General features: G+C 41.7%; 1 protein-coding gene across 1 annotated transcript in view; it reads right to left on the reverse strand.

Annotated features, from left to right (window-relative positions):
• The window catches only part of CACNA2D4 (calcium voltage-gated channel auxiliary subunit alpha2delta 4), a gene marked incomplete at both ends in the record, with an annotated part of 176,079 nt that overhangs the window by 25,234 nt on the left and 135,678 nt on the right, over window positions 1–15,167 (reverse strand). Inside the window, 2 exons of the mRNA XM_083365389.1 lie at window positions 4,735–4,749; window positions 7,184–7,245. Coding sequence (XP_083221515.1) covers window positions 4,735–4,749; window positions 7,184–7,245 — 77 coding nt within the window. The remainder of the gene's footprint in view (window positions 1–4,734; window positions 4,750–7,183; window positions 7,246–15,167) is intronic.

A 15,167-nucleotide genomic window follows, 5' to 3' on the forward strand; every position in this document is an offset into this window, starting at 1 on the left:
TATGGGATAATTCTATAATAAAAATAGCTGGTTCCCCCCCCCCCAGTAAATCTGGGCTTTTTATAATATTGTATTTACCTGATAAGAAAATAAGGTTTCTTCCCAAAACTATAATCTGTGAATCAGATCATCCTAGACTGGCTAAAAACAATGTTGAAAACAAGCAAAGGGATACAGGTGCAAATACTGCACATATCCCTGCTGAAAAGCTCTGAAGACTTACAGGTCGTCTTTGATTTACAACCCTTTGTTTAGCGACTGTTCAAAGTTACAATGGCACTGAAAAAAGTGGCTTATGACTGGTTTTTGCACAGCATTCCCATAGTCACGTGATAGCATTGGTTTCTTAGCAACCAGCATTTATTTATGACCACTGCAGTGTCTCAGAGCCGCATGATCATTATTTGCAACCTTCTCAACTAGCTTCCAAGAAGGAAAGTCAATGGGGGAAGTTGGATTCGCTTAATGACTGCATAATTCACTTAAAAACTTCAGTGATTCACTTAGCAACCATGGCAAAAGAGGTCATGAAACTGAGTGTGACACACTTAACCACCAACTTGCTTTGCAATGGAAATTTTTTGATCCCAATTGTGGTTGTAAGTTGAGGATTACCTACACTGTACTTACGAGGAGTTACTTACCTGGAGACTTTTATCTTTTTTGTAATCTCTCTCCTTTCCTTCTTTCTTTCTCTCTTCAATTAACTTTTCCTTTTTCTACATCTCCATCCAGTTTTGTTCCCCCACCTTCTCTCTCTTTCCATCACAGCTACAGATTCATCTCACCCTATTTTTATCCTGCTTGTGTGTCTGTGTTTAGCTGTTCAAACAGGGTGCCCTGAATATTAGTGCTCAGGCTGACATGGCAACACTTGCTATATCAAGTCCTTAAAATGGTTGGCCCAGAATAAAAAGACTTACTACCTAGAGAAATACCCAACAGTGGGCTTAACACAAGGCCAGAGAGCAGCCTTAATCAGAGTAGCATTTGAGCTTGTGGATTCTATGATAAAATGAGGATTCCATCAAGCACCATATTTAGAAAGGAAATATCTATAAGGTGTTCCACATGTAGAAGACCCTGCATATATTCTTTGTGATTGCTGGCTATATGCCTGAGCCAGGATGAAGCATTCAGAGTCACTAATCAGCAGGCTATGTTCTTTGGTTTAAAGCACAAACACACGGACACTCAGAATGGCTGCCAACGTTTATATTAAAGCCATTCAACCAAGAACTTCCTACCAAGATTAGATTGCGGTCAATAGCGAAGGAGATGAACTGTTACTATGTACTGATGTGTTATGATCTGAGATGATTGTTTGACTAATCAGTAGAAGACAACTACTTGCAGATTGTTGCATGATCACATCCAGGGAGTCACCAAGAGCAGAGTTTAATTTCAAGGAGACATTATTTACTTCGGATTTTATAACCATTAATAACAACAGCTTTGCAGAATTACAGAATTAGAAGGGACTGTAAGCATCATTTAACCTCAACCCCTGCAATGGGTAGGAAAGCCATGAGAGGTGGCTATCAAGACTCTTTTTAAAAACCTCCAGAGATGGAAAACTCAGCATCATTGATGGCGTCAATGATGATGGTGTTGATGATAGTGGCGGTAATGGTGATAATGATTCACAGAAGGCAAGTAATATCAAAGAAGGGTATCAGAAATATATATATATATATATATTTAAAAAGCTACTACAATTATTTAGCAATCTTTCTAAAATCAGGGACACTATATTGTAAGAGGCTTCAGGGAGGAGGGGGGAGAAGTAACAATCCCATTTTTATCTTTATATAATAAGGTGGCTTTAAAAAAGAGAGGTTTCCTCCATTCAATTTAGTGTCGTCTCTGGGAGAGATAATGTAAAATGAATTTGTTTGATACAAACATTTACTTATTTGTATGGGTAAACCAAGCCATAAAGCTAGCCATAAACCTTCTAATTGTTTCTACAGTATATTATGAAATGCATCAAGAAGTTATGAGGACCATAATTGAGATGTAGATGCAAATCAGTTTTTAGAGTCAGTATCCCATCCCTCAGATTAACAAACAGGAATGCAAATATTTTTAAAGACAAGAACTGATTGTGACAATCATATTCTTGTAGCCTGTTTACCATTCCAGTATTTGTCTCTGTGTTAATTAAAATGTGCGGTTTGCTGCAGAAAATTCAATAAATATTCCTGATTGGATATCCCATGTACCACATGTACAAATTAATCTGTCCTTCATATAAAGTAGTTTCCCTTAATATATTTATGATTAGCTGTGCCTACATTTACACTGGCACATCAAAGCATGCCAGGACATGTACAATCTAGAAATCAAGCATTGGTGGTAGTCAAGTACTTGTTACTATGGATTTTAAGATTTCTAAAGTGTTTAGCTTCTGGGGGAGGATCTATGGCAGACTAAACATCCCTGAAGGAGAGGGGATGGCATTGCAGTGGAGACCAGGAGCCAGATGGCATATTCAGGCAAGCATTGTCTTTCCACACAAGGAGAGATCATGAAAATATTCAATTCAAAAACAGTTTTTTGTGGTCAGCTAAGGAATTGAGTGCTTGGGAGTTGAGGGATTTCAATCAGGTTCACAGCCATGATGCAGCCTCTATGGACACTAGGTTCACAGAAGCCTCACTTTCTTATCCACTTTCAGATGTAATCGATTTACAGCTAAACAGAGATTTTTCTGAGTGGCAGGATAAAAGTATCCACTTAGTGAGTCAATATTCTTTGTGGATTAAAAAGAAAAAAAGGATTGTAAAGATTTAAAAACTTTTGGCAAAAAGCTTAACAAGAAGTAGATGTAAGAATGTTTACACCTGATAAAGGAGACAGGCGGGTGTGTGTATGTGTGAAACTGCTTTTAAATAAGTTGGAATTAAAATAGACAAGCAAACCAGACCTTCTTGGAAATGTTTTTAAATTGCTATTAAGAATGCAGACAATTGGTGAAGTTTATAAGACAAAAGATTTTTTTTAATTCCATTTACATCCCGCCCTTCTCCGAAGACTCAGGGCAGCTTACAAGCTTAGCAGTAGCCTTCATTCTATGTATATGCCTGCTTATTAGGGCTTTCACACACACCCCAAGCGGCATTATTACAAAGTCAGCTTAATTGCCCCCAACAATCTGGGTCCTCATTTTACCTACCTCGGAAGGATGGAAGGCTGAGTCAACCTTGAGCCTGGTGGGATGCAAACCTGCACTAATTGCAGGCAGCTGGTGTTACTTAAGGAGGCATTAGCCCACTGCTCCACCAAGGCTTTGACTATTGTGCTTTTGAAATGGAATTACATACAAATAATGAACATGTAATTGATAAAATACATAAAGTTCTATTAAAATTTGAAATGGAAGAACAAGTGAGAGAATCTATGATAAGTTTTTTTTAAAAATTGGTTATCATATACAGATGGAACAATGGGAAAATATGTGGTTGAAAGGACTGACATTTATACCATGTTATAATTTAAATAATTTTTATAAAATGATGTTCTGTTGGCAGTTCAAACTCATGTTGAAAAAGTGAACCAAAAGAAGGGACATATCATGCTTGGTGGACATGTAAAGAAGCTAGAACACTTTGGATTTATATATATACTGATTCAGAGGATTTTGACAAAAACCTACAATGGAGGAATGGTTGGTGAAGATGACAGAACTTGCCGAGAGGGCCAAATTGACTTCTTTGATCAGAGAAAAGACAGTATATTTATTGCTGACTGGAAACTCTTTATGGACTTTTTGTCAAAAACAGAAAAAAATGAACTTATGATTTATAGTTTTGATGATTAGACAGGATAAATTATAGAAAGAAGAGAAACATGTAGCTTTAGAGAAGGTAAATCAATAACTACTTATAACTGCTATAAAGAAGATCAGGAATCACTTCTTTGTATCTTTTTCCTTCTCTATTTTTCTTTTTCTTTTTTTTCACATTTAGTTTTCTCTTTGATTTCTTTCTTTATCTTTTCTTAACTTTATATTAATGTGCATTAGTTTTTATCTTCTTTTATTTAAAAAATAATAAGAACTTTCAGACTTGCAAGATCAATATCAGCCTCCCCAAGTAGATCAGAGAGAAAACACAGCCAGATAAGATCATCCTATTTTATTGTAAAGGCTACATTAACAGAATTGTGCAAATTTGAAAATACAAACCTCCTGGCATCTCTTTTTATAGCCTGATAAGTTAGGAAGGATCCTATCTGAGTTTCTTTCTCTGCTGTTAAGCAACTGTGGGGTCCCCCTCCCCGTTTTTGTCTGATCATTTCCTAAGCAGCATATATTCCCTTTCACATTTAATTTGTGCAATGCATAACTATCACACATTTCCAAAGGCAGTTATGCAGAGCTGAGTTCAGTTGTCTCAGCCTTAGATTTGTTAAGGAGCTTTTTGTAATCTTTGCAGCTGGATTCCTACTGGGGTTGATTTAAGATTTTTTTTCCTTCACAGAATTTGTAGAGTGTTTGGCCAGATTATTTTTTTTATATATTTGAGATTTAATCAGTTTTAAATCTGTTTTTATTGTGCCAGTTCCCAGTCTTTAGCAACTTAATCTGATTTGTCTGTAATATTTGGGCATACAAAGAGTATTCAAATTCCACACCTCACACACAAATGGCAAAACAATAATCAAAGCTTAGTGTTGTACATAATCCATAGGTTCTCTTAAATATTTTAGTCTTTAAATCTTCTTACTTACATCCGTATCATTGGGCTGGAAGACAGTAAACAGAAGCAACATAAAACAGAAAGAAGAGAGAAAATGACCATTAATGACTTATCCACTGTTGAGTGCCACAGAGCAGAAGAAAGCTCCCTATACAAATTTTTGTCAATTCTAAGAACAGAAACGTGAGCAAAAGTTGAAATTTGCCTTTATTTTTTTTTCAAAACACACCATTTCCTGGGGTGTACAGCGGCAGGTTCCAAAATATCTGTTCTCCCATTCTCTGTCTTAGGAATGGCCTTCTAAGTTGTACATTTTTAATGTGAGAAAATCCCTATTAAATATAGATGGATTACCATCTCTATTAATAATGGATTAGATTAATCCATTAATTAATTTGGTTTTAATTATATTTAAACTAAATCAAATCAGATAGAAAGAGATTTGCTCTGGGCTGACACATCCTTTTGGAGTCATCTGCAATGATGCATTAAAAAAAAGAGGGCAGATCTTCAGTCACAGGAATGTGGCCATCATCTTGACTTTTTTTAACCTTTTCCATTGATGCTGTTGATTGTGGCTGTCAGAAGAACAGTGAAAGCAGTACATCCTTCCAATAGTGAAAATCTCTGCCATCAAAGATAAATGAGATGATTGATGACAAATGGTACAGAATTCTCTCTCTATAGCCACACCATGTTGTGACTAGGCAATCAAACTTCATTAAAAAGTCTTGTGTGGAAACTGGGGACAGCTAGCCTCAAGGTAGGATGGTGGAAGAAAGCTCTGCCCAAAGACTACACTATGTTTTTCTTTTAAAAATGTATTATAAAGCTTATAATATTAAGATCTTGCCTAACACAAACATCTTAGAGTCCTTGCTTGCTGTTTCCACACAGTCAAATGCTTTTTGGCTTATGTGAAGATAGCAATAGCATTTAGACTTATATACCATCCCATAGAACTGAGCAGCACTCTCTGGGTGGTTTATAATGTAGAGGATTATTTGCATAAGGCCCCCAACAATCTGGGTCATCATTTTACTGACCTCAGAAGGAAGGTAAGGCTGAGTCAACCTTGAGCCCTGTCGGGATCAAACTCCAGGCTGTGGGCAGAGTTCGCCTGCAATATTGCAATCTTGTTACCGTGCCACCTGGGCTCATGATGAATGGCTTCAGTGCTTTTATGCAAACACAGTTAAGACAATGCTAAAAGTGGTAAATAAATTGGAATATGTTCTGGTTATCTGAGGAATTGTTTTTCTCCCATAGTTGTACCAACCCAGCATGCTCTGGGTCTCGTCCTTGAAGAGCCATTATTGATGGGTCACCAGAGAATATGCCTTCCCTGTTGTAGCACCTACCTTTTGGAATGGTATATCCCCCATCCCCAATAGTCTTGCCTTGCCCTAACTTGGCTGTCCTGTAGGAAACCTTTTTCTCTGTTCTTGAGATTACTATTTTCTGTCGTTGTCTTGCATGATCAGACCTGGGGTTTTTGTTTTGTTTCGTTTTTGTGGATCTGATTAGTTTTATCAGGTCATGCAATTTTATTAGGGATTTTTAATTGATTGCTTTTATTGTAAGCCATCTAGAGCAGGGGTGTCAAACTCAATTTCATTGAGGGCCACATCAGCATTGCGGTTGTCCTCGGGGGACCAGGTGGGTATGGCCAGGGTGGGCGTGGCATACTGGGTGGGCGTGGCTAGAGTGCATATGGCCTACTGGGTGGGCGTGGCCAGCTCTACATCGTTCGTATTAAGGGTGCCTATGGGGGCCTGGGCAGGAGTGGGACAGATCTGAGGGTCTCTGGCAGAAGGAGGGTCTCTGGGCCAGGCCAAGGCAGTGGGGGCCCTTCCCTCACTGTTTCCAGGATGGCTTCGCGGGCCACATGAAACCACTTTGCGGGCCGCATCCGGCCCCCGGGCCTTGTGTTTGACATGTCTGATCTAGAGTAAGCCCCTACATTTTGTGGTACCATACTCTTTGATAGGTAAATGAATAAATAGCCACTGAATGCGCAGAGCAGCAGCAGATTCTCTCAAAAGAGTTGTTTGCATCAATTTGTAAGGCAAGAAAGAATGACGGTCCTAATTAAGAAGGATGTGCAAGGGGCTCATACAACATTCTGGATGAAATCAAAGTGGCTTTTGAATAACTGAACTGGTAGAGATGATCCGACATTTCAGTGTTTCAGCTGCAGTGGATTTAATGCCAAGCCAGGCTTTGGATTGTTAATGTTCTCAGAACAGATTGGCAGCAGATGCAGCATTAAAGTTGTCAAGGGATTACCAAAATGTGCAATTTAAAAACTAATGTCTTGCTCAAATCTGTTTAATACAGATTTCCCAAGGACTTCTCTGCAAATTTGGTATGGGAAATGCCGCTCGGCCCAGCCCTATCAGTATGGTTCACTTATCTAGAAATGGGGAAGTGGGCCTCTGTTTTGCCCTTTACCTCAACTAAAACATTGGTATGCTTACCTGTTGTGTAGCCTCCCATAATTTCTGCTGGAGCCATTCCAATTTAAGTTGCACCCCCACCGCTACGGGGAAAACAGAAGCAAAAAAAAAAAAGAAGGGAAGATTAGAGAAAAAAAAATCTAAAATGTATTATAGAGGCAAAACTCAAGAGATGCTAGAGGAAGTTACACCTCTAATAAGTGTAAATGACAGGTAAATGCTGAGTCAGATCAGAAAGTGAGAGTCAGGGGTTTAACGAGGGGAAAGGAAGCGGATCTATCAGCTGGTGTACTGAAATTCTGACACCTAACTCCCACTGAACACTATCAAGATAAAACAGCCTGACAAAATACTTTCCCCTTTAATTGATGTATAGACAATTATATAACCCATCTCTTGCAGTTACAATTCATTAAAGGGACACGGCCAGCATCTTACTCTAAAGATGGAAGAGAGCTGTTAACTTAGCTGAAAAGTGTGCATTTTTGTCCCACTTTCATTAAATCTACAAAATTCTTTTTAAAAAATTAATTAATTAACTATTCAATTTAGTTGATTGATTCAGGCATACTCTTGTTTTGGGTACTAAACTATTGCTTATATGCAGCATATTCTAGCTGGCTTTGCTGTTAAAAATCTATAGAATGGTTTTTATTCCATCAATAAAAACAAGATATTATGCCTTGCATAATAAGGCATGACTGGAGTGGCCATGGAGGAAAAAAAATGCATGATTGAAGCCCTACCCATTTTTATGGACATTGCACATAAGAAATGGACGGGGTTCTGGCTGCATGGTTAGTCTGGACTTACTATGGATGGGCAGCAAAACATCTCAAGCCAACAAGAAAATAAGTCCAGATGCCATGACTAAACTTACAGACAATTCTACTTGGGTGATTAAGAATCTTCATCGGCTAAAAGAAATGAAGTTAAGCAGTAATTCTGGCAATCATTGGCAGAAATAGAAACAATTTAAGGAGAGGAAAAATCAAGTATTTCTGTCAGCAGGACAAATGGAATTGCTTTATTACGTACTTGCTGCCAGGTCGAGGTTTTAAGGGAAGACTTTTACAATTCATTCATTTTAAAGGCATGCTATTCTCAAAGTGACAATGAAGGGAAAAAGGCTGGCTTTGTTGCATCATCAAATTATGTAGTTTGTCTAGTATAAATATATTGGTATGTCTTCATGCTTGTAATTTTTTCCAGAGGAGGGATTAATTTGAAATGTCTTAAATAAATAAATGCCTGAAATGTCTTAAATGAATAAAATGAAATTAGCTAAGCATAAGTAAATCCAACTAGGAAGGGTGTTAGAAAGTTGCTACAAGGTTCTGGCAACCAGAATGTGGCCGTGATGTCATCATACAACCACATCCTTGTGATGTCACATGCACAAATACCTAAGAGGAAAAGCTTGCATTACAACACCTATGTTTTGTCACTTCCCCATCCTAAAGACACCTACTGTCAAGACAGAATGGTTACTGCAAAAATTAAGAATGTGACGTACTTAAGGTGTCTCTACAGTAAAAAATATTTTTAAAAATGACAATAAAGATTATCTTATCTATCTTATCTATGAAAAAAATAAAACAAGAAGATACAGGGCAAGGAAAGAGAGAGGGATGTGAGAACCTATTATAGAAGTAATTTGGGGCCTGCCACATTCTTACATTACAGTTCTTACTCAGATATCAGACCCACATCTGCCATTATTGGATTAAAAACCTGTGAGCATGTGCATCCTTGGGATGAGGACAGACTTGTGTAATTTCCTGTCTGAGCCTTGAATTAATATAAAATGAAAATGATCCACCCTTCTGTTCAAGCTGCATTTTTGCATCACTGAAAGAAACACGTTGTCAGCGATAACTATGCACTTGGGTCCTAAAAGCTATTTATTATTTAAATAATAAAAAAGAATAACGTGCTTTGAAAATGTATATACTGCATGCTCACACTCATACAGACATGCACACATGTGAGCAGAATTGTAGAGAGTTATGCACACATGTGGCATTTGCACCCAGTGCAGTTTGAAGCACTTTTCTGAAGTAATGCATAGTAATGAAGCAGTGCACTTAAGTCAAAGGATTTTAAAAAGATCCATTGGTTTACTTACAAGGCAAATGAAGACCGTAAATGTAATCAACATTTTATTTTGCATATTTATTTGTTACCTAGTTCCCCCTAGAAATGGGGCTGGATAAAAAACTGAATGATATGAAATAAATAAAAGACTTCTTGCAGCATATGGTCTAGTGCAGGGGTCTTCAAACTTGGCCGTTTTATGACTTGTGGACTTCAACTCCCAGAATTCCTTAGCCAGGCATACTGGCTGAGGAATTCTGGGAGTTGAAGTCCGCAAGTCATAAAAGGGTCAAGTTTGAAGACCCTTGGTCTAGTGGTTAAGGCACCAGGCTGTAAACTGGGAGATTCTGAGTTTTACTCCTGCCTTAAGCGCGAAAGCTTGTTGGGTGACTTTGGGCCAGTCTCTCTCTGTCAGCCCACTCACTTTGCAGGGTTGCTGTTGTGGGGAAAATAGGAGTAGGAAGAGGTGTTAAGTATGCTTACTGCCTTGAGTTATTTATATAAAAAAAGTGTAGGATATAAATAAAGAGATTTTTTTTCATTATAAACCCTGATAGGCCAGGGATGATAATAATAATAATAATAATAATAATAATAATAATAATAATAATAATAATAATAATAATAATAATAATAATAATAATAATAATAATTTAATTTCTATACCGCCCTTCTCCTGAAGGACTCAGGGCGGTGTACAGGGCAATACAATAAAATACAAAATACAAAAATTAAAAAAATATTAAATATTACAGCCCAATTCAAAACAATTAATACAATAACATTAAAATACCCCTAAACCCATCAGACCAGGCCGGCTTGTTCAAATAAATATGTTTTTAGGTCACGTCGGAAGGAGCGAAGGTCGGGAGCCATCCGGAGCTCCACCAGTAAACGGTTCCACAGGTCTGGCGTGCCCACAGAGAACGCCCTCCCCCTGGGGGCCGCCAGTCGACACTCTTTGACCGACGGCACCCTAAGGAGGCCCTCTCTGTGGGAGCGCACTGGACGAAGGGAAGTTGATGCCGGCCTCAGGTGCTCCCGTAAGTAACCCGGACCCATGCCATTTAGGGCTTTATAGGTCGTAACCAGCACCTTGAATCTTACCCGGAGGACAACCGGAAGCCAATGCAGCTCACGGAGTAGAGGTGTTACATGGGAGTGTCGGGACACCCCCACCACAACTCGCGCGGCTGCATTCTGCACCAGTTGGAGCCTCCGAGTAGTCTTCAAGGGCAGCCCCATGTAGAGAGCGTTGCAGTAGTCCAAACGGGAGGTCACAAGTGCATGAGTGACTGTGTGCAAGGCATCCCTGTCCAGATAGGGCCGCAACTGGCGCACCAGGTGAACCTGGGCGAAAGCAGCCCCAGGGATATATTTGCTGTTCAATTTATATTCCCCCTTTTTGTTTTTTCTTCAGGAGCTCAAGCCTGCATACACAGCTTTAAATTCTCCCAATAATTCTGTGAAGTAGGCTTGCCTAAGAGCAAGCCATTGGCTCAGCCTCCCACCTGTATAAAAAGATGCTCCCAAATTGCAGAGATAACTTTGTTCTCTTTTATGGAGCTCATAATAGGTTATCTGCCCATCATTTCCTTCACCACTTATTCCCTTTGAATTTTTAAGGCCCACTTTTTAGGGCAATAAGGCGATTTAGGGCAATAAAGAACTGAAGACAATGCAAGTTGTCAAATAACAGCAAAGTAACAGGACAGAGAGAATGAGAGAGGATTGTCAAAAATAATCTTTGCAAGATTTAGCTTTTGGAAGAAGTTATGGAAGGTCCAGAGAGAAAAAAAGGAGATTTATTTAAAACAGAAAATCTGTAAGAAAAGATTCTCCACCATATAGGAATCTAGAGATAACAGAATAACACCATTGGAAGGGACCTTGGAGATCTTCTAGTCCAATCCCCTACTCAATCAGGAAACCCTATACCATTTCGGGCAAACGGTTGTCCAATCTCTTCTTAAAAACCTCCAGTGCTAGAAGACTCACAATTTTTGGAGGCAAATCATCCCATTGATTAAATGATCTAACTGTTGGAAATTAAGGTGGCAGAATAACTGCAAAAAAGTCTGATAACCCATCCACATTTTCTAATAATATACAGTTTCAGCTCTCCAGGCTGCTGCTGCTATTATTATTATTATTATTATTATTATTATTATTATTATTATTATTATTATTATTATTATTATCAGGGCTTTTTTTCTCATAGAACGCTCAGAACGGAGTTCCGGCACCTTTTTTGGATGGAACCTTATAGGTAGGCAAAGCGGGTGTGACATGTGTGAGTTCCGGCACCTTTTCCTTTTACAAAAAAAGCACTGATTATTATTATTATTATTATTATTATTATTATTATTATTATTATTATTATTATTATTATTATTATTATTATTAGCCTCCTGCTCATCACTTTCATTCAGAAGCTGGTCTGCTGAATTTACACCCAAAATGCAACCATCTTTCCACACAACTTCCACTTGCTCTTCTCCCCAGATGATCCGGCCTCTCTAGCCAGGCCCTGGAGTGGAGGCCTCATATGACTCTCAGTTGGACTCCTGTGACCCCAAACTGGCTGGCAAACAGGGTCTCACCCTCACTTTTCCCCAGGGGTGATATTGGTGTTGGTTGGCTGGTTGTTCACTGTGCAGATGTCAAAGGCTTTCTCTTCATTTCCTCTCCCGGCTTTTTTCCCCCCAAGTCAAGCAGGAAAAAGAGCAAAGCGAGGGGAAAAAAAAGAGCTCTCGGTTCTCCGGGTAGACCTGCTGCCGGCAGAGGCTTAGCGCCCAAGGCCTGCCCTGCTCCGAAAAGCGGGGGCGGCAGGAAGGACGGACTTCCAGCCACACGAAAGCACCTGCTGAAGCGGTGGGGGGGAGGCGGTGGGTGGGGAGAGAGGGAGAGAACGGGGCCCCTCGGAGTCCTGGGCCCCCCGGCCTGGACTTTTGAGACTGGGGAGGGCTGGAAAAGTGGAGGCCGCCCGCACCTCTGAGTCAGTCCCGTCACGCCGGGGCTGTGTGTGTGTGTGTGTGTGTGTGTGCGCGCGCGAGTGTGCTGCGTGTGCATTGCTGTCATCACAGATGTACACCCCCCCCCAGCTGTCACTCCACCCGCTCGGTCTCTCCTTCTCTCTCCTCCCCACTCGGCGCTTTCGCGAGCGTTCAGAGGACCGCGCGCCGTCCCCAAGCCCCTTCCCGCGCGGGCTCCCCGGCCGCGCTTTCCGACCCTTCCGAAAGCCTGGCGGCGGCTAAAGGGGCTGATGCCGACCGGTGCCCTGCGAGCCCCCGCTCGCCCGCCCGCCTTGCGCTCCCTGGTCCTGGAAGCTCCGGCCAGCCAGGCAGGGGGGCTGTGGGCGACCCCCAGGAGCGCCCGTCCCAGGCAGAGGAGACCGGTAAGTGGCGGGTCTCGCCTCGGGAGGGGGGTGGGGGTGGTCCCAGCGGAGCCGCGAAGAGAGGCTTTCCCCGGGGGCTGCCCTCCGCCGGGCGTCGAGAGGAAAGCCTTTGTCCGTCAGGAAGCGGAGCGAGAGAGGGCCGGGCGGTTGGCGGTGAGGGGCCGACGAGGGGACACTTCGATGCGGGCATTTGGGGGTCGAGCCAGGTCCCAGGAAGCGCCCGGAGGACGCTGTACTCGCCTGCCCTGGACAAGCCGCCGCTGCCCTTTTTTCTGGCAGTCCCGGTCTGATTCTGGCAGACGTGCTGCCCCTCCGTTCCTTCCCTGCCTGCCCCTTTCTCAAGAGCGCTGGATGCCCGGCGCCCAACAAAAGCCGTTTTCGCCTGGGAAACTGCCAGACATGGAGGCTGCGAAGAGAGAGGAGCAGGCTGGCTGATAGCTGAGGAGCGACAGAGAGAGAGAGAGAGAGAGAGAGAGAGAGAGAGAGAGAGAGGGAGGGAGGGAGGGAGGGAGGGAGGGAGAGAGAGAGAGAGAGAGAGAGATACACGAAGGGATATTTGAGTGAGAGGAGGACGACGTTGATGAAGATGGGGTGATGAAGATGGAGGAGGGGGGGAGGGGAAAGGAGACTGTTGGCTAACGGCTCCCCCATTGAAAGTTTTGATCCCAGAAAAGAGGTTTTTAATACCAGAAAGGTGCTTTCTGGCCCATCAGCTTCCCCCCCCTCCCCCCGGTTTCTTTTCCACTATTGCAAACATGAGTCCTGAGATGCTGTGCCACAAAAGGAGCCAAAATACCGGAGTTGTCTAAATGTGTGTCTGTGTGTGTCTGTGTGTGTGTGTGTGTGTGTGAGAGAGAGAGAGAGAGGTTGGGTGCTTGCACATACACACACACACACACACACACACACACACAAAACTCCTGCCTGCTACCCAGAGGCTAGCCCTTGAGATTCAGTGAGTCTTTGTGATGGAGACATCTGGTGAAGAAAGGAAGAGAAAAGGGCATAGGCTGTCCTTCCTAATTTGGTTCCTTAGGAATGATTTGCTCAGAAGTTGATAAAAGGGAGGGGGGGTGAGTGTAAAGGACTCCACACTTTTTGTATTATATCTGCCTGCTTTATATGCATTCAAGCTTGTGTCAAGGTGCCTTTTGGTCTGTTACACACAGCACGCGCACAAGCACACGCTCCCCCCCCCCCCCCCGCAAGAACCAGGCACACAACAATTTGCTCGCCTGCTTTTTCTTCAGGATGACAAGATGTTAAATAAAACCAACCCAAAGTTACAATTGGTCTAATATTCAGTTAAGCGTCTCCCTCCTCCTCCTCCTTGCGGATTTGAAAATGTTGTCAGTGGTTGACAGTTGCAGCTGAGCTCCTGATAGAACCATCTGGGCAAAGATTGGTGATGCAGGTAGCAATGAAGCCCAAAGCTTTTTTTCTTATATATACCGGTAGCATGCTGCTCCTTCTAAGGCTCTTCTTCCGTGGCCCAACTAAGATGCTGTCCACCAATCCTTGAGCTGGACGAAAATGTTTACCAGCAATACATTTGTCGCTTCCAATGGGAATTCCTCTCTTGCACCGGCATGATGCTGGCAAATAGTGCTCCCCTTACTTACTGTTTTCTGTTAAAGGAAAGATTTGTGAGATTCCTTCAGCTTTGCATTCCTCCCCTCTTCTGTAAGATCCCCAGCTATTAGGAAAACAGTCTTCTTAAGTTAGGATGGGGATGGACATGAGATGGATTTGAACAGATGGCTAAACCAGGTAATTTAGCCAAATGCCAAAATTTGCTCGGGTATTCCAGAAAAAAACAACCCTAAAACTCATGTTCGGAAGCAGTGTGAATCACAGCTGATGGGCATGAAGAGGGTTGCCCTGTGAAACAGCAGAGAGAGAGAACTGGTTCCGTCTCCCCAATTTTATCAAGCGATTCCCTGCCATCACAGCTGAGCAGATCCAGGCAACCTCATTAGGATGTGGCAGAACAAAGAGGTGGCCAGCAATGTTCATGCCCATAGTTAGGTGCAGGTGGGGAAAGGCTGTACCTGAGAGCTATCAATCAATTGCCTGCAAGTGCACCAGATTAGTATTTTTGATTTTTCAGTCTAAAGATGCTATATCCATTTATCATTTTCTGCCTCTGCTAGGTAATAGCTTAAGCACTGTGCAGCATCCAAGTAATATGGTAGGAGGTAGCTGGGAGCCAAATTTGAACATGGGATGGTGTGTGATGACAAGGCTACATGAAAACGTATCGTTAATTCTGACTACTGGAAGAGCAGAAGAAATAAGTTATTTCTTCTCTGGTATTTCCAGCCTTCTTTGAGTTATTTTGTCCAGGCTTTCTAAGAATGTGAATCTTCTCTTGACTACAATATTTCCACTTCAGGCAGTGACCATAGTTGGACTTACATACCACCATTAATGATGTCAACCATAAACTCAGTGGCATAGATATAAAACTTTATGGTTTTTACTATTAATACCCTCTCCATCAATCAAAGA

Source organism: Vipera ursinii (assembly GCF_947247035.1).
Source record: "Vipera ursinii genome assembly, chromosome: 6".
Lineage (NCBI taxonomy): Eukaryota > Metazoa > Chordata > Lepidosauria > Squamata > Viperidae > Vipera > Vipera ursinii.